Source organism: Pan paniscus, chromosome 11 (assembly GCF_029289425.2).
Source record: "Pan paniscus chromosome 11, NHGRI_mPanPan1-v2.0_pri, whole genome shotgun sequence".
Classification (NCBI taxonomy): Eukaryota; Metazoa; Chordata; class Mammalia; order Primates; family Hominidae; genus Pan; species Pan paniscus.
In genome coordinates this window covers 40,628,115-40,651,403 of record NC_073260.2, presented here as the reverse complement: position 1 = coordinate 40,651,403, position 23,289 = coordinate 40,628,115, and the positions used below count along the sequence as shown (strand labels likewise).

The following is a 23,289-nucleotide window of genomic DNA, read 5'->3' as shown; positions in this document are numbered from 1 at the left end:
CTGTTTTCTAATCTGACCGCAGATCTTAAATGTGTTGGGTGTCTGAACAGAGGCCAAAGGGCTCAGGTCCAGACCTACCTAACGCAACCGCTTTCTGGCATTAACCAGCAGCCTCCATTCTGCGTGGGAAGCAGGTGGGGCCCTGAGCACTGTGGGAAGAGCCACTTCCCTCTAGTCTAATATTAGCAGCAGGTTGTCCTGAGTGGGAGCTGCTTTGCATGGTTCATCCCAAAACCCATCCGCCTCCTGCAACCTGAGGGAGATTTCCTCTGGGGATACCAGTAGCCAAAGGCTGTATGAAGACAACAGCAAGTCAGATTCTACCTCTACCTGAGCCGCCAAGTTCGAGGTCCTCTCCCCACCCTGTGTCTCAGAGCCCGCATTTATCAATGAGATAATTGGACCAGATTTGTGCTTTTTAAACTTTCTGGGCTTCTGGTCTCCTTGAGAATATTTGATAAAAAGCTTTGGACCAACTTCCCATGGTAAAACAAACAACAACAAATACAGCTTACACTCTATCCTTCTACAGGGGATACAGAATGATTCTTTTCCCTGAGCTAGACACAAGCAGAGGGAGTTCCAGATTAATTTAAGATATGATTTGAAATCTCTGCTATCACTTTTACATTCAGATATCTGTGTAGACATTACTTCATCAGAGAAGCTTTCCAAAACCCCCAAACTAGATCAAGTTCTACTATTCTAAGCCCTTTTAGCGCCCTGTAATTCTTCTTCAAAATACTTAACACAATTCTAATTATCTTTTTAATATTTGTCTACTCCATTAGACTTACTTCGTCCCTGGCAGCTCAAGGCTCCCACAGCAGTGATCTCATGAAAAGGGCGGCAGCTTCATGGCCTTTTTTGGTTGTTGTTTAATAGAAACAGGATCTCGCTCTGTCATCCAGGCTGCAGCGCAGTGGCGCATAGTTCACGGTAACCTCCAATTCCTGGGCTCACACAATCCTCCTGCTTCAGCATCCTGAGTAGCTAGCGCTATAGGCACGTGCCACCATGCATGGCTAATTCTGAAATTTTTCTGTAGAGATGGGAGTCTTGCTATGTTGACCAGTCTAGTTTTAAGCTCCTGGCTTCAAGTGATCCTCCTACCTCGGCCTGGGATTACAGGTGTGAACTATCATGTACAGCCTTCATGGCCTTTTGCTCCTAGCCTCAGAGGTCACAGAGCTATCACGAGGCGAGCCAGGCGAGGGTTTGCTATTCAAGGACTCCAAAGAGTATGGCAGAGGCTGGGCCTGCAGAAGTCAGTGGGGCAGCGTGGTGTCTGTTGATCTCATCGCACCTCCATCTCCTCATCTGTAAAAGGGAGCTCGTAATCCTACTTGATGGTTGTTTTATTGGACTGTGTAAAGACCAGATGAGATAATGGCAGTAGAATTCATAGCACCCTGCAGGGTGTATTCAGCCAACACTTAGCGCCTACAATATGCCAGGCGCTAAGGGTTTTACCACCACTATCTCTTTAATAATGCACCATAGCCCAAGAAGGAAGATGCAAGTCTCAGCCAGCCCACTTGAGGACCCTGCCGAAATGAGCCACCCCGGGGGCTGCGCTTGGGCTGGCGCGGGGCTGGACGGAAAGGGGGCGGCGCGCAGGTGGGGCGGGCCGGGGGCGGGGCGGCACGGCGGTTCCGGGATCCGGGTCCTGGCCTCCACCGCCGCCTTGGGGCGCGCTGATCGCTGGCTGCAGTTGGCGGGCGCATGTGGGGGCGCACGGCGCGGCGGCGCTGCCCGCGGGGACTGCGGCGCGGCCGGGAGGCGCTGTTGGTGCTCCTGGCGCTACTGGCGTTGGCCGGGCTGGGCTCGGTGCTGCGGGCGCAGCGCGGGGCCGGGGCCGGGGCTGCCGAGCCGGGACCCCCGCGCACCCCGCGCCCCGGGCGGCGCGAGCCGGTCCTGCCGCGGCCGCCGGTGCCGGCGAACGCGCTGGGCGCGCGGGGCGAGGCGGTGCGGCTGCAGCTGCAGGGCGAGGAGCTGCGGCTGCAGGAGGAGAGCGTGCGGCTGCACCAGATTAACATCTACCTCAGCGACCGCATCTCACTGCACCGCCGCCTGCCCGAGCGCTGGAACCCGCTGTGAGTGCACAGCTCGGGGGAGGAAGCCCGCCCTCAGAGCCCCGGGCCTCAGTTTCTCCATCAGAGCAGTGGCAGGGCGGGGAGCTGGGGTCTCCAGGATGGCGCGTCTTATTGAGTCTTTCTCCGAAGACGATAGTGTAAGAGCTCACATGGGGGCGGGGAGGCAAGAAAGTAAAAAAGACGAAAGTAGAAAAAAAATTACCAGAAATTGGCAAGTCTGTTAGTGATCTCTTAGCTCCCTTCTCCTTGAGAAGTTATCATCTCCCTGAAAAGGTGAGGGTCAGAGCTAAGCAGAAGGGTTTAAGGCGAGGACCCCCCAGCACCCAAAGGACAACCCCGCTCTGCCCGCCTCGCAGTGCCTCCGCGAAACTGACAACTCCTCCGGGCGGTGACCGGCTCCATTCATTCATCTGTGTGTGCCAGGGCCTAAGGGACAAACAAGATGCGAGGGAGGGCCCCACAGGTGAAGCGAAAGGTGGCTGTAAGGCCCCCTCAGCGCTAGAAAGCCTCCTTGTGCTCTCCCTGGGCATTGGATTTCTGAGCTTTGGATGGAGGAAGGCGGGAAGGGGCACGGGGTGGGAAGGGCTCCTTCTGGCCGTGATCCACCCCAGCTCACTCCTGTGGGTGGTGCTGGACTGGAGCCAGCGTGGTCAGAGGCCTAGTTCCTGTTGGAGCTACTGGCTGGGCAGGTTGCGCCCCTGCCTAGGTGGGGATCCAGGGCACACGCTGGCAGCAGGAGGAAGGACAGGTGGCTGCTGCCACCTTTGCCGCTGGGCCTCCTGGGCTCTCACTTTTTCTTTGAGGTGTCAGGGATCTTCCAAGTCCTTTTTTGAGCCCCTTCCTTACAGACTTTGAGGAAAAGAGAACTCAGAGAGGGGGTTCCCATTGGAGCTGGTGGTGGCAGCCTGCCGTGTGCACCGGGCACCTGCCACTCCTCTCCCCTTCAAGCCATTCCTTCTTTACAGGTGTGGAAATAGGTTCGGAAAGCATAGGTGACCCACCCAAGGCCCCTCAGCTGGAATGTGGTAGGACTGGTCTGGAGGGACTGTGGCCCTTCTGGCCCACTTAGCACCATGCTGATCTCAGGATTTTAGGGGCCTGCTCCATGGTACCTTGGCCAGAGAGACCATGAATGATGGAATGAGGATGCCCCACCTCTGCCCCACTGTTTCCACTGTCTTCCCTGTTTTGGGGATCTCCTCATGCCTAGCCTCATGCTTCTGCCTGAGACATTTTTCACTGTTAGTCTTTTTGAGTAAAACTTTGTTGGGATTGATATTAGTTCCTCCACTCACCAGCCTAACGCATGTTTAGCTCCTCGAAACCCCGAGGGTGCCCGCTGAGGGGAGGTGGAGGGGAAGCTTTCAGGTTATACCCAGCTTCAGGTTAAATCCAGCCCAGGGGAGATAAAATCCTGGTTCTTTTGCTCGTCACTTCTGTGATCTCCGGCAAGCTGCTTAGCCTCTCAGAGCCTTGGTTTCCCTTCGTTTGCGAAATAGGAAACTCATAAAAGTGAGTCTCCATGCATTCTACATAAAAGTGAGTGGAAAGAACACAACTTAGGAATTAATAAAGCATCAATACCTGGGAGCACACTGTGTGCTTAAATCTTAGTTTTTTCACCTTTCCCTGTTGCTAAGAATGTACTCAGGAGGTTGCTTTTGAGAGTCATCCAGGGATTGGTTGTAGTTTTTCTTTCCTGGATCCAACTTCCTTTATTGTCGCAGGTTGTGAATATCTCTTTGAAACACTGTGGACAATCTGTGGGGCTTATGGTAACCTGTCTCCATGGTGACGCAGCTGCCCTGTGTCCTCTCAGGATTTGCTTGTAGATCCTGCTGTTGCATTGACCCTGGAAGTTAAGCCAAACCCAGCATGATAAGGAGTGTGAATGCCTCCTGCTTCTAATTCCTGCAGCAAGGCGTGTTGGGTTATTCTTACCCAGCCAGAGAGAAAGGTGAGCCTGAGCTGTGTGGGTCACTGTTGGGCCAGGCTTTGAGATGTAACTTCAGAGTGGTCAGTAGGGTCAGGGTCTTTTGTGGCATCTCACTTTTATTACAGTTCATCCAGGAGCTAATCAGGGTCTTGAGATTTTGCCTGAGAAACCTGAATGGCAGATCATAAGTTCACAGTGTGAGTATGGGGTTCTCTGCGAGTCTAATAAACAGAGGGATAATGAGGGTCCTTGAATGTTGCAGGAGGGAGGGCCCTGAGGGAGGAGCATCTAGTCTAACCAGAGAGGAAAAGCCACACCCCCAGGTCACATAGCACATCTCAGGCAGAGCTACAGTCCAGATCTGTTACTCGTTCCTCCCTTTTTGGGTGGGGATGATTATTTCTATGTTTATTTTAATTATGAAAGCAATGCATATTCACTCTAGAAATGTTGGCATGCACAGAGAAACAGAAAAGGAAAAAAGTGAAAATCCCCAATAAACCTACCACTCAGGGAGAACCATTGTTAACATTTTGCTGTGCCTCCTAGACTTTTAATGAAAGTCTTTACTCTGCAGTGCCTTTTATCAGAGGAAAGGAGTTGGGAATGACTAAGGGACCACTTGGTTTGACTCTTCCTGGTGTCAGCAGGGTGTGGCACTGTGTCTGCCTTCTTGAAGAAGGCCAGACCACTAAAAAGACATTTTAGAGTACTGGTCCTAATTCTGTGAGGGCCAGTATAGACCTGGGCCCCTCTATGAATCTAATAATTTACATGCTAGTGGATTCGAGTATAGTTTTGTTAGTTACAGCACTGAATTGAGGAGGAGGCTAATGATGACTAGGAATCCTTCCTTGCATGGTAACATAGTAAGTATTCATATATATTAATATAAATAAGTGTAGTAAGTAAGTCAGTAAGCATAGTAGTATAGTATGACTAGCATCTCAGCAAAGAAGGTGAATTTTTGCTCTGAGATGATAGCGGGTCAAAGTGGGGAGACAGATAGTTGAGTGTGTGGCCCTGGGGAACTTTAAAAAATATATTGATGCCAGGAATCTTCCCTAAAACAATGAAATCAGAATATCTGTGGCTAGGACCTAGGCTGAATCTGATATGCAACCACGGGTGAAAGCTACTGGCCTAGAGCCTGTGGATTTCTGAGTCAGAAGATTTAGGGTGAGTGTTTTGGAGGGTGTGGAGAATACCAGAACTAGAGAAAGTAAGGATTAATAACAGGTCAAATGTAGTTCAAGCCAGTGATGACATCATAGTCAACTGAGTGGTGTGTCACAAGGAAATGGTTATTAGTAATGTTGTACCAAAATTTGCAAAAAGTTTTAGTTTCCATAGAATACGGGGAACTTGAGATGATCACTGTAACATCATTCTCATTTGTGTTCTGATATTTAGCAGAAGAGAGAGTGGAGTAACAGACAGTGCCCTCAGGGCTGGACATTTCTTCAGGTCTATCTATGACAGGAATCCCATATGTGTGAACACCAGCCATTCTCTACCAGGGCAGAAGAACTGTGAACCATTGGTCAAGGAAAGCATGGTGTTTTTATTTCTTGACTTGCTCTGGTTTTAGGCTTGTTAATACTATAATTGCAGATGTGTGTCTGAGTTCAGGGGTCAGGATTTGGGTGCTGGGATGGCAAAGAGTCTCGAAGTAGTTCTTTTTTTTTTTTTTTTTTTGAGATGGAGTCTTGCTATGTTGCCCAGGCTGGAGTACAATGGTGCGATCTTGGCTCACTGCAACCTCCACCTCCTGGGTTCAAGCCATTCTCCTGCCTCAGCCTCCCGAGTAGCTGGGATTATAGGCAAGCGCCACCACACCCAGCTAATTTTTGTATTTTTAGTAGACACGGGGTTTCACTATGTTGGCCAGGCTGGTCTCAGACTCCTGACCTCAGGAGATCTGCCCGTGTTGGCCTCCCAAAGTGCTGGGATTATAGGCGTGAGCCACCATGCCCAGCCTCAAAGTGGTTCTAAACAGGTAATTCAGCAAAAGTATGTCTTGCTAGGGTTGCAGAAGGGAGTAGGACATTAGACTGATGTTTATTTTGTTTCCCCAACAAAGTTGTGGATATTTTATGAATTCTTATTAGATCCATCTTGAGAACATCAGAGTGGCATTCTTTCTTGAGTCAGTACTCCAGTACTTCAAATCCACAGAACATGTTCAATTTCGGTTAGTATTTTCCTGATACCTTTTTCTTTCACTCATTCTGTGTCCATATGTTTTTGGTGTGTCTTTGAATAGTATGTTGCTCGATTTTGTGTTGTCATTAAAAAAAAATCCAGGCCAGGAGTGGTGGCTCACGCCTATAATCTCAACACTTTGGAAGGCCGAGGTGGGTGGATCACTTGAGGTCAGGAGTTCGAGATTAGCCTGGCCAACATGGTGAAAACCTGTCTGTACTAAAAATAGAAAAATTAGCTGGGCGTGGTGGTGGGTGTCTGTAGTCCCAGCTACTTGGGAGGCTGAGGCAGGAGAATTACTTGAACCCAGGAGGCTGGAGGTTGCAGTGAGCCAAGATTGCACCACTGTACTCCAGCCTGGGCGACAGAACAAGACTCCATTTAAAAAGAAAAATCCAAACTGACAATCATTGACTTTTAACTAGATAGTTATATCCACTTACATTTATTGTGCTTACTGATGCTTTTGGATTTGATAGTGCTGTCTTATTTTATGTTTTCATTTGTTATGCTTTTTTTGGTGTTTTCCCCCTCTTTTTTCCTACTGCTTTTTGAGTCGATAGAGGCTTTTCCCCTCATTCCATTTTTTTCCTCTCTACTAATTTAGTAGTTATATTATCTATTTCTAACCTTAGTGGTAAATTTTAAAGTACATATTTAACTCAACAAAGTCTAAAATTAAATATTAACTATGGACCATAGAATGCTTTAGTATTGATCATCTTCTCTCCTAATTTGTATGCCATTTTGCTCCAATATTTTAATTCTGTCTTGCTTTTAAACCAACAAATTAGAATAGCTAAAAATGCAGTATTTATTTGTTCAGATTTATCCACAAGTTTACCATTTTCTCTGCTCACTATTCTTTCCTGAGTCAGAGACCTTTCTGGGATTCTTCTCCTTCTTCCTGAAATACATCATGTATTAATTGCTGTAGAGAGGTCTATTGTTAGTCCTCAGTTTTCTTTATCTGAAAATGTTTTTATTTTGCTCTTGTTCATGAAAGTTTTGCTGGGTATATAATTCTACATTGGTAGTTTGACATTTGAAGGTATTATTCCCTTGTCATCTGGTTTGCACCATTGCTATGAGATGCCTACAGTGACCCAGATCTCTCTGTCATTCTTGTTTCTTTGTCATTCATTTGAGGTCTTCTTTTATTTAAGCATATTAAGCATACTTATTTTATACTCTATGTCTGGTAATTATGTTATCTAGATTAGTATTTTCTTGTTGTTCCTTCGTGAAGAAGACTTCTTTTACTTTCCTGTCTGCTAAGCCATGCATTTAAAAGATTTTTTTTTTTTTGAGATGGAGTTTTGCTCCTGTTGCCCAGGCTGGAGTGCAATGGTGCGATCTCAGCTCACTGCAACCTCCACCTCCTGGGTTCAAGTGATTCTTCTGCCTCAGCTTCTCCCTAGTAGCTGGGATTATAGGCGCCTGCCACCATGCCCTGCTAATTTTTGTATTTTTAGTAGAAACGGGGTTTCACCATGTTGGTCAGGCTGGTCTTGAACTCCTGACCTTAGGTGATCCACCTACCTTGGCCTCTCAAAGTGCTGGGATTACGGGTGTGAGCCACAGCGCCCAGCCAAGAGATTAAAAAAAAAAACTTTATATCAAGATTTTTTGGGTGTATATACCAGGAGGGTTTCCCTAGACATCTTAGTCTTCCATGTTGCCAGAAGTAGAAGTCCTATATTCACTTTTTAAAAATAATTATTTTCTACACTAGACAGGATTCTTTTGGTTAAAAGTAACTGAAAGCCCAATGCAAACTGCCTTAAATATAAAAGAAAATATATTGGGTTCTATTATAGAAAAGTGTGGGATGAGAACTGAGTTCAGGTTATTCTGGGCCCTGGATTCAGGGACTCAATTGATGTCATCACGAAATTATTGATTGGTCAGGCCTGAGGCATGTAACCTTCCCAGGGGTAGGGGTGTGTGTCTGTGTGTCTCTGTGTGTATATGCATGTGCTTGTGTATGTTCAGCCCTCCACAAACCACATAGACTGAGAATTGGAAAAGGTTGGCTCTTGAAAGGGAAATCAAGATGCAGTACAGTGAAGAAAGGAGAAAGGATTCTAGGCAGGTAAGTCACAAAAATGTACATCACGATCTCCTTGGCCTTTTCTACAGAGGATATGATTTGATTTTTTTTAAAAGACATTTATGTGATAACCTTAATATAAAGATAAAAGAAGATCAGGAGGGGCCGGGTGCAGTGGGTCATGCCTGTAATCCCAGAACTTTAGGAGGCCAAGGAGGGCGGATCACTTGAGGTCAGGAGTTCGAGACCAGCCCTGTCCAACATGGCGAAACCACATCTTTACTAAAAATACAAAAATTAGCCAGGCATGGTGGCGGACACCTGTAATCCCAGCTACTTGGGAGGCTGAGGCAGGAGAATTGCCTGAACCTGGGAGGCAGAGGTGGCAGTGAGCCAAGATCCCACCACTGCACTCCAGCCTGGGTGAAAAAAAAAAAAAAGGAAGATCAAGAGGCATTTACTGTATCCATTAATTCATTCATATCCATATAATAAGTAAATATTCTACCAGCAGAGATTATTGTAGTCCCTACCCAGTAGGGTTGTTAGGAAGGCTACATGAAGTAATGTGTATAAAATGCTTATATGGTGCCTCTCCTGTATTAAGCACTCAACAAATGGTACTGTTACTACCAGGTAAAGTACAAGGCGTGCTGAAAATACAGAGACAAACACAGCTCAGTCTCTGCCCTTACAAAGCACATGCAATATACCGGAAACTTAGGGAAATGATTGTGTGCTGTGATGTAGCGTTAAATCCAGTTCTGAGCTTCCTTTTGTCCTCAAGGCAAAAGTGGAACCTTAAAGTGATCCATAGCTGTCTTTGGATGATCAAAGGATGCACAGCTTTTTATTAGTCCGGAAAAGGAGAAAGTGTTTTTTTCTGGAAGCAAACTTAAAGACATTTCAAAAAGATATACAGACGATCTCCGATTTAAGATCGTTTGACTTAAGATTTTTCAACTCTATCATAGTACCCATGCAACCAACCTGGTTTTCACTTTTGGTACATATTTGGTAAATTATATGAGGTATCCAATACTTTATTATACAGTAGATTTGTGTTAGATGATTTTGCCCAACTATAGACTAATGGAAGTGTTCTGAGCACATTTAAGATAGACTAGGCTAGGCTGTGATGTTCGGTAGGTTAGGTATATTAAATGCATTTTCTACTTAGAATGTTTTCAACTTACGATGAGTTTATTGGGATGTAACCCCACTGTAAGTCAAGGAGCATTGGTATTGAACCTCATAAAACAGAATGCCTTTAGGAGATGTTTTCAAAAAAGAAACAGAAACTATACCAGGACTAGAAAAAGAGAAAGGGCAGAGTATTAAATTATTGCTCAATGAAGGCATTTGCTGTGAGGAACTAAAGAAATACGATCTAATCTTTTAAAAATAATATTTCTTTGTGATTATAAAAATTATAGATGTTCATTTTGGGACAATTTTAGAATGCACAAAAATATAAAAAGTAAGAATCAGCAATAATCTCACTTCTTAGAGATCACCATTGATAACATTTTGGCATATTTCTTTCTATTGTTTATTGTTTATGCGTGAACGCCCTCACATACACGTTGTTGTTTCTAGAATTGGCTATCTGTAGATTTCTATCCTGCCTTTTTGATTTAACATTATAGTGTGACCATTCTCCTTTATCATTAAATATTCTCTAAAAAATGTTATTTTGTTGTTTTACATGGTGCCTCTCATGTAGTAAACACTCAACAAAGGATACTGTTATTACCAGGTAAAGTACAAGGCGTGCTGAAAATACATGGCCATGATTTCCTCATGCAGCCATACTATACTATATTTTCTTCTTGTTCGACATTGAAATTGTTTACAGCTTTTTGCTATTATAAATAATGTTACAAAGAAAAATTTTTACAACAAGCCTCCTTCAGGGTATTCTGACTATTTACTTAGGCAAGAAATGTTTATGTATGTTGATATGAGATCAAAGAAAAGAGGAACATTTTAAAGCTCTGAATATTAATTGAAAAATTGGCACCCAGCCTTCTTGTGATTTAGATGGCACAAATGAAGAGCCCACCTAGACATTCTAGAATGGTGGCCCTAGGCTATTGGTTTTAGTGGAAACACATTAAAAAAAGAAAAAAAAAAAAAGCAGGGCTGACAAGAGAAGAAATAAATTTTCATCCAAAATACTAAGGATGTGATTTCAGACTAAAGGATTGTTCTCTACATTGAATGCACCTCACTTTGAAAACCTCACTTCACCGTCCTTACTGTCAATTATTTCTCTTGAACTTGTGCATGTTTGAAACAAAGTTTTAGCAGCATCTTAAGAAAAAATATTTATTTTAGGTTTCACAGAAACACTTTTGTTTTTCATGTAGTGTAAGCAATTAACTTTTTTTTTTTTTTTGAGTCAGGATCTGGCTCTGTCACCCAGGCTGGAGTGCAATGGCGCCATCTCAGCTCACTGCCACCCCCGCCTCCCTGACTCAAACCATCCTTCCACCTCAGCCTCCTGAGTAGCTGGGACTACAGGTGTGTGCCACCATGTCCAGCTAATTTTTTTTTTTTTTTTTTTTTTTTGAGACACAGTCTTGCTCTGTTGCCCAGGCTGGAGTGCAGTGGCCCCTGATCTCGGCTCACTGCAAGCTCTGCCTCCCGGGTTCACGCCATTCTCCTGCCTCAGCCTCCCAAGTAGCTGGGACTACAGGCGCCAGCCACCACGCCTGGCTAATTTTTTGTATTTTTTTAGTAGAGACGGGGTTTCACCTTGTTAGCCAGGATGGTCTTGATCTCCTGACCTCGTGATCCACCCGCCTCGGCCTCCCGAAGTGCTGGGATTACAGGCGTGGGCCACTGTGTCCAGCCCAGCTAATTTTTGTATTTTTGGTAGAGACAGGTTTTTGCCATGTTGCCCAGGCTGATCTCCAACTCCTGGGCTCAAGCGATCCTCCCACCTTGGCCTCTCAAAATGCTGGGATTACAGGTGTGAGCTACCGCGCCTAGCCTCGCGGTTAATTCTTTCTGAGGCTCCTGGTGAGCTACAACTCAACACAATCTAGCTTTTCTATGCATCTTGTCTAGTATTCAGGGGCTTAATAATCAAGACGCAGTTATTAATATTTTTATAATACACACACATATGTTTTCCATTTGCTATAACATGTATTTGTTGGAGGGGGGATGTTTTTGTTTTTTTGTTTTGTTTTGTTTGTTTTTGAGATGGAGTTTTGCTCTTGTTGCCCAGGCTGGAGTGCAATGGCGCGATCTTGGCTCACTGCAACCTCCGCCTCCCAGGTTCAAGTGATTCTCCTGCCTCAGCCTCCGGAGTAGCTGGGACTACAGGTGCCCACCACCACGTTCTGCTAATTTTTGTATTTTTAGTAGAGACGGGGTTTCACTATGTTGGTCAGGCTGGTCTAGAACTCCTGACCTTGTGATCCACCCGCCTCAGCCTCCCAAAGTGCTGGGATTACAGGCATGAGCCACTGCACCCGGCCCAGAGTGAGGATGTTTTGGTAGATATGAGAAATAATGAGATTGAGGAGGGCATTTGTAAGGGCCACTAAAATTGAGCTACATAGCTATAGATCAGAATAGACTTGGTGTTTGGATGTGTCCTTCACAACATTGGACCTTTTTTTCCTCTTTTTATATTAAAGTTTTAATTTGGAAAAATTTAAACCTGGAGAAAATTTATGAGACACCAGCATAACAAACTTCTATAAATCCTCCACCTAGATCCACCCATTATTGTTTTGGCCCATTTACTCACTTTGTCTCTTTCTGTATGTCTACTATAATATTATATACATTTCAGAGTAAGTTATAGAAATAACAGTTCTTTACCTGTCTCTACTTCAGCATGTATTTTCAAAGAACAAAGACATTCTCTCATGATACCATGATATAATATCAAGTCCAGAATATTTATCCAATATCGGATGTCTATAGCTGTCCCAACTTATTATTATTATTTTTTTTTAGACGAAGTCTCGCTCTGTTGCCCAGTCTGGAGTGCAATGGTGCTATCTTGGCTGACTGCAACCTCTGCCCCCCGGGTTCAAGCCATTCTCCTGCCTCAGCCTCCTGAGTAGCTGGGATTACAGGCAGGCGCCGCCATGCCCGGCTAATTTTTTTGTATTTTTAGTAGAGATGGGGTTTCGCCACGTTGGTCAGGCTTGTCTCGAACTCCTGACCTCAGGTCATCTGCCGGCCTCGGCCTTCCAAAGTGCTGGGATTACAGGTGTGAGCCACCACACCTGGCCAGCTGTCCCAACTTTTATAGCAAGATTTTTCCTTCCTAATCTAGTATCTAAGCAAGAATCAGGTGTGACACTTTAATCAGGCCATTGCTGTGCCTCTTTAGCCTCACTCAGTCGGGAACAGTTCCTCAGTCTCTCATGGTCTGTTATGACGTTGACATTTTTGAAGAGTAAAGACCCGTTGGTTTATAAAATGTCTCAGTTTGGGTCTGTCGGACACTTTCTTTGTGATTTATTTTATGGTATGTATTACTGCAAAATTTAGTGGCTTAAAATAGCAATAAACACTTGTTATTTCACATAGTTTCTATGGACTAGGAATTTAGGAGTAGCTTAACTGGGTGGTTCTGACTTGGAATCTCTCTTGAGATTATAGCCAAGATGTCACTTGGGACTTTGATCCCCTGAAGGCATAATTGGGTGGGGCTGGAGGTTCTGATTCCAAAATGGCTCATTCACATGGCTGGAAAGATTGTACTGGCTGTTGGCAGGAAGTGTCAGTTGCTTGCCACACAGACTCCTCCATAGGGCTGCTTGAGTATCCTCACAACATGGCAGCCGGCTTTCTCTGGAATGGATGATACATTCCATTGAGGAAACAAGAGGAATCCTTAATGTTTTATGATGCAGTCTTGGAAGTCACATACTGTTTCTCCTGCTCTTCATGTGTGGTGATTTTAAAATATATCCACAAATTCTTTGATAGCCTCTGTCTAAGAGATGGAGCCGCATTCTCCTCCCCTTGAATGTGGACCAGGCTCCCTTCTCTGGAGCACAAAGCCTTCCACGGGGTCAGTGCTAAGTTAACTACTTGCATGAGTTGAAAGCCTATGGTGTCTGGGGATTCGGCTCCTGGCTGGCTAGGTGCTGGTGGGGATGCCCAGTGGCTTCACAACACCAGAGCTTTCATGCTTCCAGCCTGGGCTGACCTTTCCTCAAGTGCCCAGAGCAGGGCCTCCAGATGCAGCCAGGATGAGTATATAAAGCTGACTGAGAACAGCCAGCCCCTATCAGAGATTCTCAGATAAGCCTGTTCACAGCTGAAGGGAAATCATCCCAGTGACAGCAGAGCAAGGCCACTGCCAGGGAGCCTTGGAACTTGCTGTAGAGGCTGTCCTGGCATTAGGAAGAGGGACCTAGAACTCATTCCAGGGAAGAGGACCCTGGACCCCGAGAAGGAGAAGAGTAATTGTCCTTGTCTTGGTAGGAGGGAAGGCCAGGTGGGGAGATGTGATACAGGGATCTTTAGATTCAGATGGCCCACCTGAGCCTCCTGTTGGGTAGAAGGAACAAGCCGGAACCTTGCAACAAGATCCCTGGACACAAAGATCTCAGCTCAGTACACACTAGCAGGTGCTCTGTGAACTGACCAAGTCACTCTACCTTTCTTAGCCTTTAACGTGGGAGCAATAAATGCTAACATAGGAAGTGGTTTTGAAGGTAAAATGAAGTACTACATGTCATCAATTCAGAGGCACATTTTTTTCCCACATTTCAACATTTCTAAAATTAGCATGTGTCTTAAAAATCAATGCATCTTACCATTATGCTAGGTAGCACTTGTCTTTTTTCCCCCCAGGTTTTAAGTTTATAGGTACATGTGCAGGATATACAGGTTTGTTACATAGGTAAACGTGTGCCATGGTTGTTTGTTGTACAGATCATCTCATCACCTAGGTATTAAGCCCAGCATGCATTAGCTATTCTTCCTGATACTCTCCCTCCTCCCACCCCCGACGACAGGCCCCAGTGTGTGTTGTTCCACTCCATGTGTCCATGTGTTCTCATAATTCAGTTCTCACTTATAAGTGAGAACATGTGGTATTTGGTTTTCTGTTCCTGCATTAGTTTGCTGAGGATGATGGCTTCTAGCTCCATCCATGTCCCTGCAAAGGACATAATCTCATTCCTTTTTATAGCTGCATAGCATTCCGTGGTCTACATATATACCACATTTTCTTTATCCAGTCTATCATTGATGGGCATTTAGGTGATTCCATGTCTTTGCTATTGTGAATGGTACTGCAATGAACATGCGCGTGCATGTATCTTTATAATAGAATGATTTTTATTCCATTGGGTGTGTACCCAGTAATGGGATTGCTGGGTCAAATGGCATTTCTGCCTGTAGGTCTTTGAGGAATCGCCACACTCTTTTCCACAATGGTTGAACTAATTTACACTCCCAACAACAGTGTAAAAGCTTTCCTCTTTCTCCACAACCTTGCCAGAATCTGTTGTTTTTTGACTTTTTAATAATAGCCATTTTGACGGGTGTGGGATTGTATCTCTTCTTATTGGTTCATTAAAGAATGTCGTGTCTTCCAACCCAGGGCTGCTTAACTTTGTTGAAATACTGTAGACTGGAGCACAAAGGTAATTTTCTAAGGTATGACAAAAATACTATGCTTATTAAAAAAGAGTCCTTACCTGTTAGAGACACATATCAAACTATTTTTGGATGCTACAGTATGCTGGATTTTCTTTAGAAATAATCTGGGGCAGAGGGAGTGGTGTTGACACAGATGAATCAAGAGTACAGTGGCACGATCTAGGCTCACTACAACCTCCATCTCCTGGGGTTCAAGTGATGCTCATGCCTCAGCTCCCCGAGTAGCTGAGGTTATAGGCGTGTGCCATCATGCCCGGCTAATTTTTGTATTTTTAGTAGAGATGGAGTTTCACCATGTTGGTCAGGCTGGTCTCGAACTCCTGGCCTCAAGTGATCTGCCGGCCTCAGCCTCTGAAAGTGCTGGGATTACAGGCATGAGCCATCATGCCCGGCCCTGTTCTGCTTTTTTAATGTTGAAATTTCTGGCCAGGCGCGGTGGCTCACACCTGTAATCCCAGCACTTTGGGAGGCCGAGGTGGGCGGATCACAAGGTCAGGAGATTGAGACCATCCTGGCTAACATGGTGAAACCCCGTCTCTACTAAAAATACAAAAACAAAATTAGCTGGGTGTGGTGGCAGGCACTTGTAGTCCCAGCTACTCGGGAGGCTGAGGTGGGAGAATGGCATGAACCCGGGAGGCAGAGCTTGCAGTGAGCCGAGAGAGATCGTGCCACCGCACTCCAGCCTGGGCAACAGAGCGAGACTCCATCTCAAAAAAAAAGAAAGAAATTTCTAATAGTAAAATAAAAGAGGAAAAAACAAATACTTTTGTATGCTAAGGGCTCTTCCCTGACTTTTCATGGGGTTCATCATTCAGGTCTCATCCTAAATGTCACTTCCTCTAAGTGCCCCTCCCAGATTACCTGTCCTATAGTTGCTCTCCTTCCCCCTCCCCACTCCTCTGCTTTTCATTTTCATAGTTTCAAAGTTGTTCTCTTTCATCACTCTCCTTTCCATTTTCCATAGCACAATCACTTTCTGTAATTCCTGATTTGTTTGTTTAGTTGATTACTGTCCCCCTGAATATGAGCTGCATGGGAGCAGGGGCCTGGCCTATCTGACATGCAGTAGGTGCTCAGGAAGTTTTTGGTGACTGACTGATAAATGGCCCAGTAGCACAATGCTGACATGTGGTAGACAGCAGATGTCAGTTTCCCTCCTCCTCCTGCCTAGTTTGGCATCTTTTCTCCTGTCCTCTTTGATCTGTCACTTAACTAATCTGGGAAGGCCTTGCCTTAGCAACCCAGGGAGCCTAGCTGGTCTCCAGCATTTCACCCCCTTCTTGAGTATCTAGCTGATCTCTTGGCCTAGCCTTGGCCAGCCCCCAGCATTCAAACTTTGTCCCTTCTGGTATCCCTGTGGTTTCACTCTCCCACCTTCCCATCAGCTACTTCCCACTGATAGTCTCCAGGCACGCCCCTTAGTCAGTCCCGTGACACTGGGAATTTGTCATGTCACTCAGGATAGAATTCTGTGTCAACCAGGGAACCTTCAGTTCAAAGTGATGGCAAATTGCTAAACAAAGAGGGAGCTTATTGGTTCTAATCACTGCCAGTCAGGCCCACTGCTGGAGTTGGGTGGGCTCAGCCCCACCCCACCACATGACTACCACATCTTGGGGGGCAGGTGGCAGCGGGGATTTGGGGGAGGTAACCAATGTCCTCTGTAGAGTCCTTCCTGGAGTGTCTGTAGGTCCTAGCCACAATTCTAGTTTATGCATTTGGGACACCACCTTTGCTAAGCCTAGACAGTATTGGATGCTGGGAGAGGGTAGGGAGTGGTACAGTGGTACATGAGGACTCAGAATACTGTCAGTGGTGCATGCTGAGATGGAGGTGGGCCGGATGCTGGAGGAGCATTGAGGAGACAGCAACTGCCCAAGATACGTGGTCCCAGGCGTTTCACAAAGGAGAACAGGCCTGAGCTGGGAGCTTGCCAAGTACAGAAGGGAGGAAGGAGCATTCCAGGCAGAGGGAACAGTCTGAGCAAAGGCCTGGGAGTGAGACTGGGGCAGAGTAGACAGAAAGGAGGGCGATGGGGAAGGAAGACGTGCCAGTTCCCTTCCTTCTGATTCTGTCTCGTTTGTATGTTGCTCAAATCAAAAAGTTGCTTGACAGCTTAAAACAATATCCCACAGTAAAAGCTAGGTGGGTGCCATGGTTAGGACCTTTCTTGGAGTCTGCTGGGGCTCCTAGTGCCACAAGGGGAGCTCCGGAAGATCCTTCAGTGGATTATGTCCCCTTCCCCAGGGGACCATGACCTATGTCCCCTTTGTCACTCCATCCCCAGTGCCAGACTAGGCTAGATCCTGAGTTCCTGAAGTTCCGCTGTATTTGCAGGTGCAAAGAGAAGAAATATGATTATGATAATTTGCCCAGGACATCTGTTATCATAGCATTTTATAATGAAGCCTGGTCAACTCTCCTTCGGACAGTTTACAGTGTCCTTGAGACATCCCCGGATATCCTGCTAGAAGAAGTGATCCTTGTAGATGACTACAGTGATAGAGGTGAGTCCCGGCCAGGGCTCTGGGAAGAGCCTGTCCTTCTGTAGCAGTGTCTGGGAGGTGAGAGTGGGATGCAGGAGGGCTAAAGTAGGCCCAGTAAGGATGGGCTTCCTGTATCCTCCTGTACCCAAGGAAGACCTCAGGGATAGTAGCCCAGAAACAGTAGGCGTGGGAAACTGGAAGGAGCAGGGCATTCTCTTGGCAGTTTCTGGGACTGTTCATTTCATTGGCCAGTGGAGGTGATGTAGGAGGTGAGGTTGCAGGATGGGCAGGGCCAGATCTGGAAGGGCCTTGGAGGCCACCATAAGGGGTTGAGGCTTAAGTGCAAGCTTGATGGGGAGCTTTGCAGACAGCAAGGTCCAGGTCCCTCTGAGGAGCTCACTGAGCCAGCTGTGTGGGGAATGGCCAATGGCAGGGGAGGGGCTGGGTGAGGATGGAGGCAAGGAGGGTGGAGGGGCCTCTGTGGTGCCCACATGCAGCAGAGCCTTGGCTTGGCTGGGACTGGCAGTGCCAACGGAGTAGCATCAGCCCGTGAATCCTTGGGGCCTAGCTGAAGTGAGAGCAGCTAAGCTTAACCAAGGACAAGTGTCAAGTCTGTAACAGCAGGTAGAGCTGTGGGCTTAGTCACTACAGCTTGTCTCAAAGGGAAGCAACCCCTGCTGATGGGGCATCTGCTGCCTCAGATGCTGCACTTGCTCTGACTTCAAAACTGGCCTCTGTGTGTTCTAATAGGTGTGTGCATTGGGCTGTTTTCACAGACTCAATAGTGACTCACACAAGATAGAAACAGGCTTCTCACATCACAAATCTGGTGTGCTAGTCTAGAATGGGTGTGGTGGCTCCTTGGTGGATGGGGCCTCAGCTCCTTCTGCACCTGTTCCCACCTTCTCTAGGGTGCTCTGCTGCCTTGGTCCTCATGGACCAGGCTGGTTTTTCACCTCCTACTCACTCTGGTCAACCAGAAGACTTAAAGGGGAAGGAGAGCCACACCCTTCCTCCCGAGGGCACTGCTTGGAAGTTCTCCACACATCCCGTTGAGCAGAGCGTGGTTGCCTGGCCACGTGTAGCTGCAAGGGAGGCTGGGAGCTGTGGCCTTTATCCTGCTGGCTGTGTGTTCAGTTACAGGTCACAGGGAGAATGGGTTTAAGGCACAAGGAGCAGTGTCTGTGACAGCGTGTAAGCCAGGCTGGGGTAAGCCAGGCTGGGGTTTGGTGCTGACTATAGCCTAGAAGGCATTGGGTTCTGGGGTCAGGGCACCTGGGTCTGAGATGATGATCCAGTTATGGCACCTTGGGCGAGTTGCTTGTCTTTTCTGAGCCTCAGTTTCTCACCTGTGAATAGGTCTGTCCACACCTATCTCAAGAGAATTATAGTGGGGAATAAATGGGATCATGTATAGGACAGAACCTCATGTAGCAGCCGGCACATAGTAGGTGCTCATCTACATTTCCTTTTTCCATTTCCCCCCAGGGTCGTTTTAAATCTCTCCGTGTGGACATTGGTTCTGGGCCACACTGCACGGGCTTGAATCCCCCTCCCCCAACACCTAGCGACTAGACAACTTTGAGCAATGACCCTAACCAGTTTCAAACTTGGCTTCAGCCTCTATAAAATGGGAATAATGATAGCTTCTACCTTGTAGGATCATCGTGAGCATTGAATGAGATGAGGAGGGTAATGTGCTGGGTAGGTGCTTGGCATTTAGTGAGCTCTTGTTAGATGATAACTTCTATTTTTATAATGTTTAAATGTTTAAAAAGTTGCAAAATGAAAAAAACAGCATTTCACAAATATATTAATCTAAAGGCAAAGAGCGGATTATTTATTTTATAATAATGGGATTAAATAGCTCCTCAGTAGGCAGGAATACAGTAGAAATTCCTCTGACACATCTCAGTTCTCTCATAAAAATGTGAGGCAGTGTGGACCAAGCTTCCCTTCCTGTCATTGTGGGAACTTGGGAAAACAGGCATGATGCCCTGCTTTAACCTGTAATGAGTTAGGAAGTCCTGCCCTGCCTCCCCTCCCCACCATTTCTGCAGTGTCAGTGTGAGCTTGATGAAAGGGTGTCAGGCCCTCTCAGATGCAGGGAGACAGTTCAGGCAGACATAAAATTAATGCTGACAAGATCCATCACGAGTGCAGGGCAGCCATGCTGCATTCATGGGTTCACTGGGTACAGTAGCTAATTAGCTTTGCTTGCAAAGTTACCCACCTTATTCCTGCCATCAACTTATTTGTGGTTATAATTTGGATTTTTAAAAAAAATTGGCTGGGTGCGGTGGCTCATGCCTGTAATTCCAGCACTTTGGGAGGCCAAGGTGGGAGGATTGCTTGAGCCCAGGAATTTGAGACCAGCCTGGGAAGCATAGGAAGACCCTATGTCTACAAAAAATTTAAAAAGTAGCTAGGTGTGGTGGTGCATGCCTGTAGTCCCAGCTACTTGGGAGGCTGAGGTGGGAAGATTGCTTGAGCCCAAGAAGTTGAGGCTGCAGTGAGCCATGATCATGCCACTGCACTCTTGCCTGGCTGACAGAGTGAGACCCTGTCTCAAAAAAAAAAAAAATCAACCAATTAATGCTTTTATTTATTGATTTATTTATAGACAGGCTCTCACTCCGGTGGCTGCTCTGGGCGGTAGTGTTAGCTTGTAGAATTTGGAGCTGGGTTCCCCTCATGGCTCGTCAACTTACTTACTCTGTGACCTTGGGCAAGTTACTTAGCCTCTCCGGCCTCAGTGCCCTCATCTGTGAAATAGGGATAATACTAGCACCTGCCTCAGAGGATTGTTATGAGGATCAGATAGGTTATCTAGAAATCACCTAGGTAGTACTTGGCACAGCAAGTCCTCTTTAGTTTTAGCTGCTATTATTATTGTTACTACTACTGAAACTGTAAAGTACTCCTGAGAAAATTCCTATTAACATAACTACTGTTTTTATAAAAATTGCGATTAGATGGTTCATGTGTTTTTTGGTTTTTAAGTGCTCATGAGTCAAAACTGTAAAGCATTTTTTGTAACAGCTTTATTGAAATATATTCACACACCATTCAATTCACCCATTTGAAGTGTACAATTCAACGTGCATGTGTTTAGATGGGGAGCAAATGGTGGTTCTGGAATTCCTCCCCCAGCCTCCTCCTGGCCTTCGGAGCACTTCCAACCTTGGTTCTGGGTGAGGTAAGGATGTCCCAGGTGGAAGAGCAAAGGAGGCTCCTGTCTATTTCATCTTCTGTTTGGGACAGGGAGGCCCAGAAGGCCCCGGGTTGGGATGAGGCGCTCCTCCGAGATTGTCACGGTGACCCCTGTTGCTTTGTTTGCCTCCCTAGAGCACCTGAAGGAGCGCTTGGCCAATGAGCTTTCGGGACTGCCCAAGGTGCGCCTGATCCGCGCCAACAAGAGAGAGGGCCTGGTGCGAGCCCGGCTGCTGGGGGCGTCTGCGGCGAGGGGTGATGTTCTGACCTTCCTGGACTGTCACTGTGAGTGCCACGAAGGGTGGCTGGAGCCGCTGCTGCAGAGGTACGTGAGCCGCCCACCATGGGAGAGACAGCATGTTACCTGGAGTAGGTAGCATAAGGAACAGACTCATCACGTCACTTGAGGGTTAACGGGTTGCCTGGGCTCAGCTGCTTCTCTGTCACTGGGCAGGAGAGCAGTCCCTTCTTAGTTCGGCTGTTGAGACCGTTAAATGATTTAGTGCATGGCAAGTGCCTGGGAGTGCCAGCTGGAGAAGGCCCTGTGTCACTGTTTGCTTTTATTATTCCTTCTTTTTTCTTTTTCTTTTTTGAGACAGAGTTTCACTCTTGTTGCCCAGGCTGGAGTGTAATGGTGTGATCTCTGCTCACCGCAACCTCTGCCTCCCGGGATCAAGCGATTCTCCTCCTCAGCCTCCGGAGTAGCTGGGATTACAGGCATGCACCACCACACCCGGCTAATTTTATATTTTTTTGTAGAGATGGGGTTTCACTGCTTTGGTCAGGCTGGTCTCAAACTCCTGACCTCAAACTCCTGACGTCAGGCGTGAGCCACCACACCGGCCTTATTATTCCTTTTTATCCGGGCTTGTTGCAGAAAACCGAGGAAGTATCATCAACCAAGAACATTTTTAAAAATCCTCAATCAAATAGAATGGCACTCCTAAAGAATACACATTTTGATGTATTTCTTTCAAGCAGGGCTGACTTATCCCTTACACCCAGGAGGAACAATGCCTAGGGCCCATGAAACTGGAAGGAACCCAGATAAATGTTATGAATTTCTTTTAAAATCAGAAGGGAAAAATGAATATCATAATAATGGGTATGTAATAATGAATCTAGCATGGATTGTATTTGTCTTTATACCAGTATAGTCATAAAATATGCTTTTTAATATGTCTGGTTGTTATAGAGGAAGGGTCCCTGAAAGTCATAATGTGACCCTGTTCTCAAGGCCATTGTCCTTGCTGTTCCACGGCATCTCACTCTCACCCTCCTACCTTCCCCCCTCAAGAAGCCACCATCTACTGGGGCCCACTTTTTGTTCCCTTCTGTCTCTTTCCTCCCCATGCTCTGCCTCATCTCTCTGCCCTTTCTGTTTCTGCATCATAGAAGTCAGGAGCTGGGCTTGCCAACCAGAAGCTCCCCAGGTGGGAGAGGAAGGAAGGGATCTTTGCTTGGCCTCCCCGCTGTGGAGCAGGCAAAGGGCTGGAGGGGCAGGGTCTCTGCAGCTGGGGAACTGCTTCCCCGCAGATGCCAACTCCATGGTTGTTAGGGTTGTCTGAAAGAGCTGGGGACCCACTTGCCTTCCTTCCTGGGTGTGACCCAGCTGCCCCCTGCCCTGCCACTTCCTACTGTCCTGGCTTCTTGTCAGCTGCAGGTTCTTTAGCTGTCTCTTTCTCCTCCTCAGCTCTGATGAGCTTTCCTAGCAGCAGATTCGAGGCTCCTCTGGCCTGTGATGGAGCTGGAGACTAGAGCACAGTTATGGCCGAGTGCTCCCTCTGGAACCCAGACCAGTGGGCTCCCCTTCCTTCGTTCCCCCACTGCACTCATAGATGGCCACCTCTACACAGGTCTGAAATCATGGGGAGAGGACATTTCTTTCTCTGCAGCTGATGGATTAATGCTTTTAGATTCCTCTTCATCCCACCCTTTGGACATGGGCCAGCCGCCTCCTTGCTGCATGCCTGTAGAAGAGGGGATTTTCCACCTCGGTTGTCTGTTAGAAATACCTGGGAAACTTTAAAAAATTTATATTTTAATTTTTAATTTTTGTGGGTAAATAGTAGGTGTATATATTTATGGGGTACATGAGATATTTTGATACAGGCATGCAATGCATAATAATCACATCAGAGGAAATGGGATATCCATCCCTTCAAGCATTTATCTTTGTGTTACTAATAATCCACTCATACTCTTTTTTTCTTTTTTTTTTAGACAGAGTCTCACTCTGTCACCCAGGCTGGAGGGCAGTGGCGTGATCTTGGCTCACTGCAACCTCCGCCTCCCAAGTTCAAGTGATTCTCCTGCCTCAGCTTCCTGAGTAGCTGGGACTACAGGTGTGTGCCACCGCACCTGGCTAGTTTTTGTATTTTTAGTAGGGACAGAGTTTCACGATGTTGGCCAGGCTGGTCTCGAACTCCTAACCTCAGTGATCCACCCACCTCAGCCTCCCAAAGTGCTGGGATTACAGGCGTGAGCCACCGCACCTGGCCCAGTCATACTCTTAGTAATTTTTTTTATCTATCTATCTATCTATCTATCTATCTATCTATCTATCTATCTATCTATCTGAGACAGAGTCTCGCTCTGTTGCCCAGGCTAGAGTACAGTAGGGTGATCTCGGCTCACTGCAGCCTCTGC

General features: G+C 46.5%; 1 protein-coding gene across 2 annotated transcripts in view; it reads left to right on the top strand.

Annotated features, from left to right (window-relative positions):
- Positions 1–803: 803 nt before the first annotated feature.
- GALNT12 (polypeptide N-acetylgalactosaminyltransferase 12) overlaps positions 804–23,289 on the top strand; it is a 43,355-nt gene continuing 20,869 nt past the window's right edge. For both annotated transcript variants that reach the window (XM_063593950.1, XM_034967869.3), the window contains exons 1-3: positions 804–2,096; positions 17,279–17,448; positions 20,776–20,965. In XM_063593950.1, the coding sequence (XP_063450020.1) occupies positions 1,726–2,096; positions 17,279–17,448; positions 20,776–20,965 (731 nt within the window). In that variant the 5' untranslated portion in view covers positions 804–1,725. The remainder of the gene's footprint in view (positions 2,097–17,278; positions 17,449–20,775; positions 20,966–23,289) is intronic.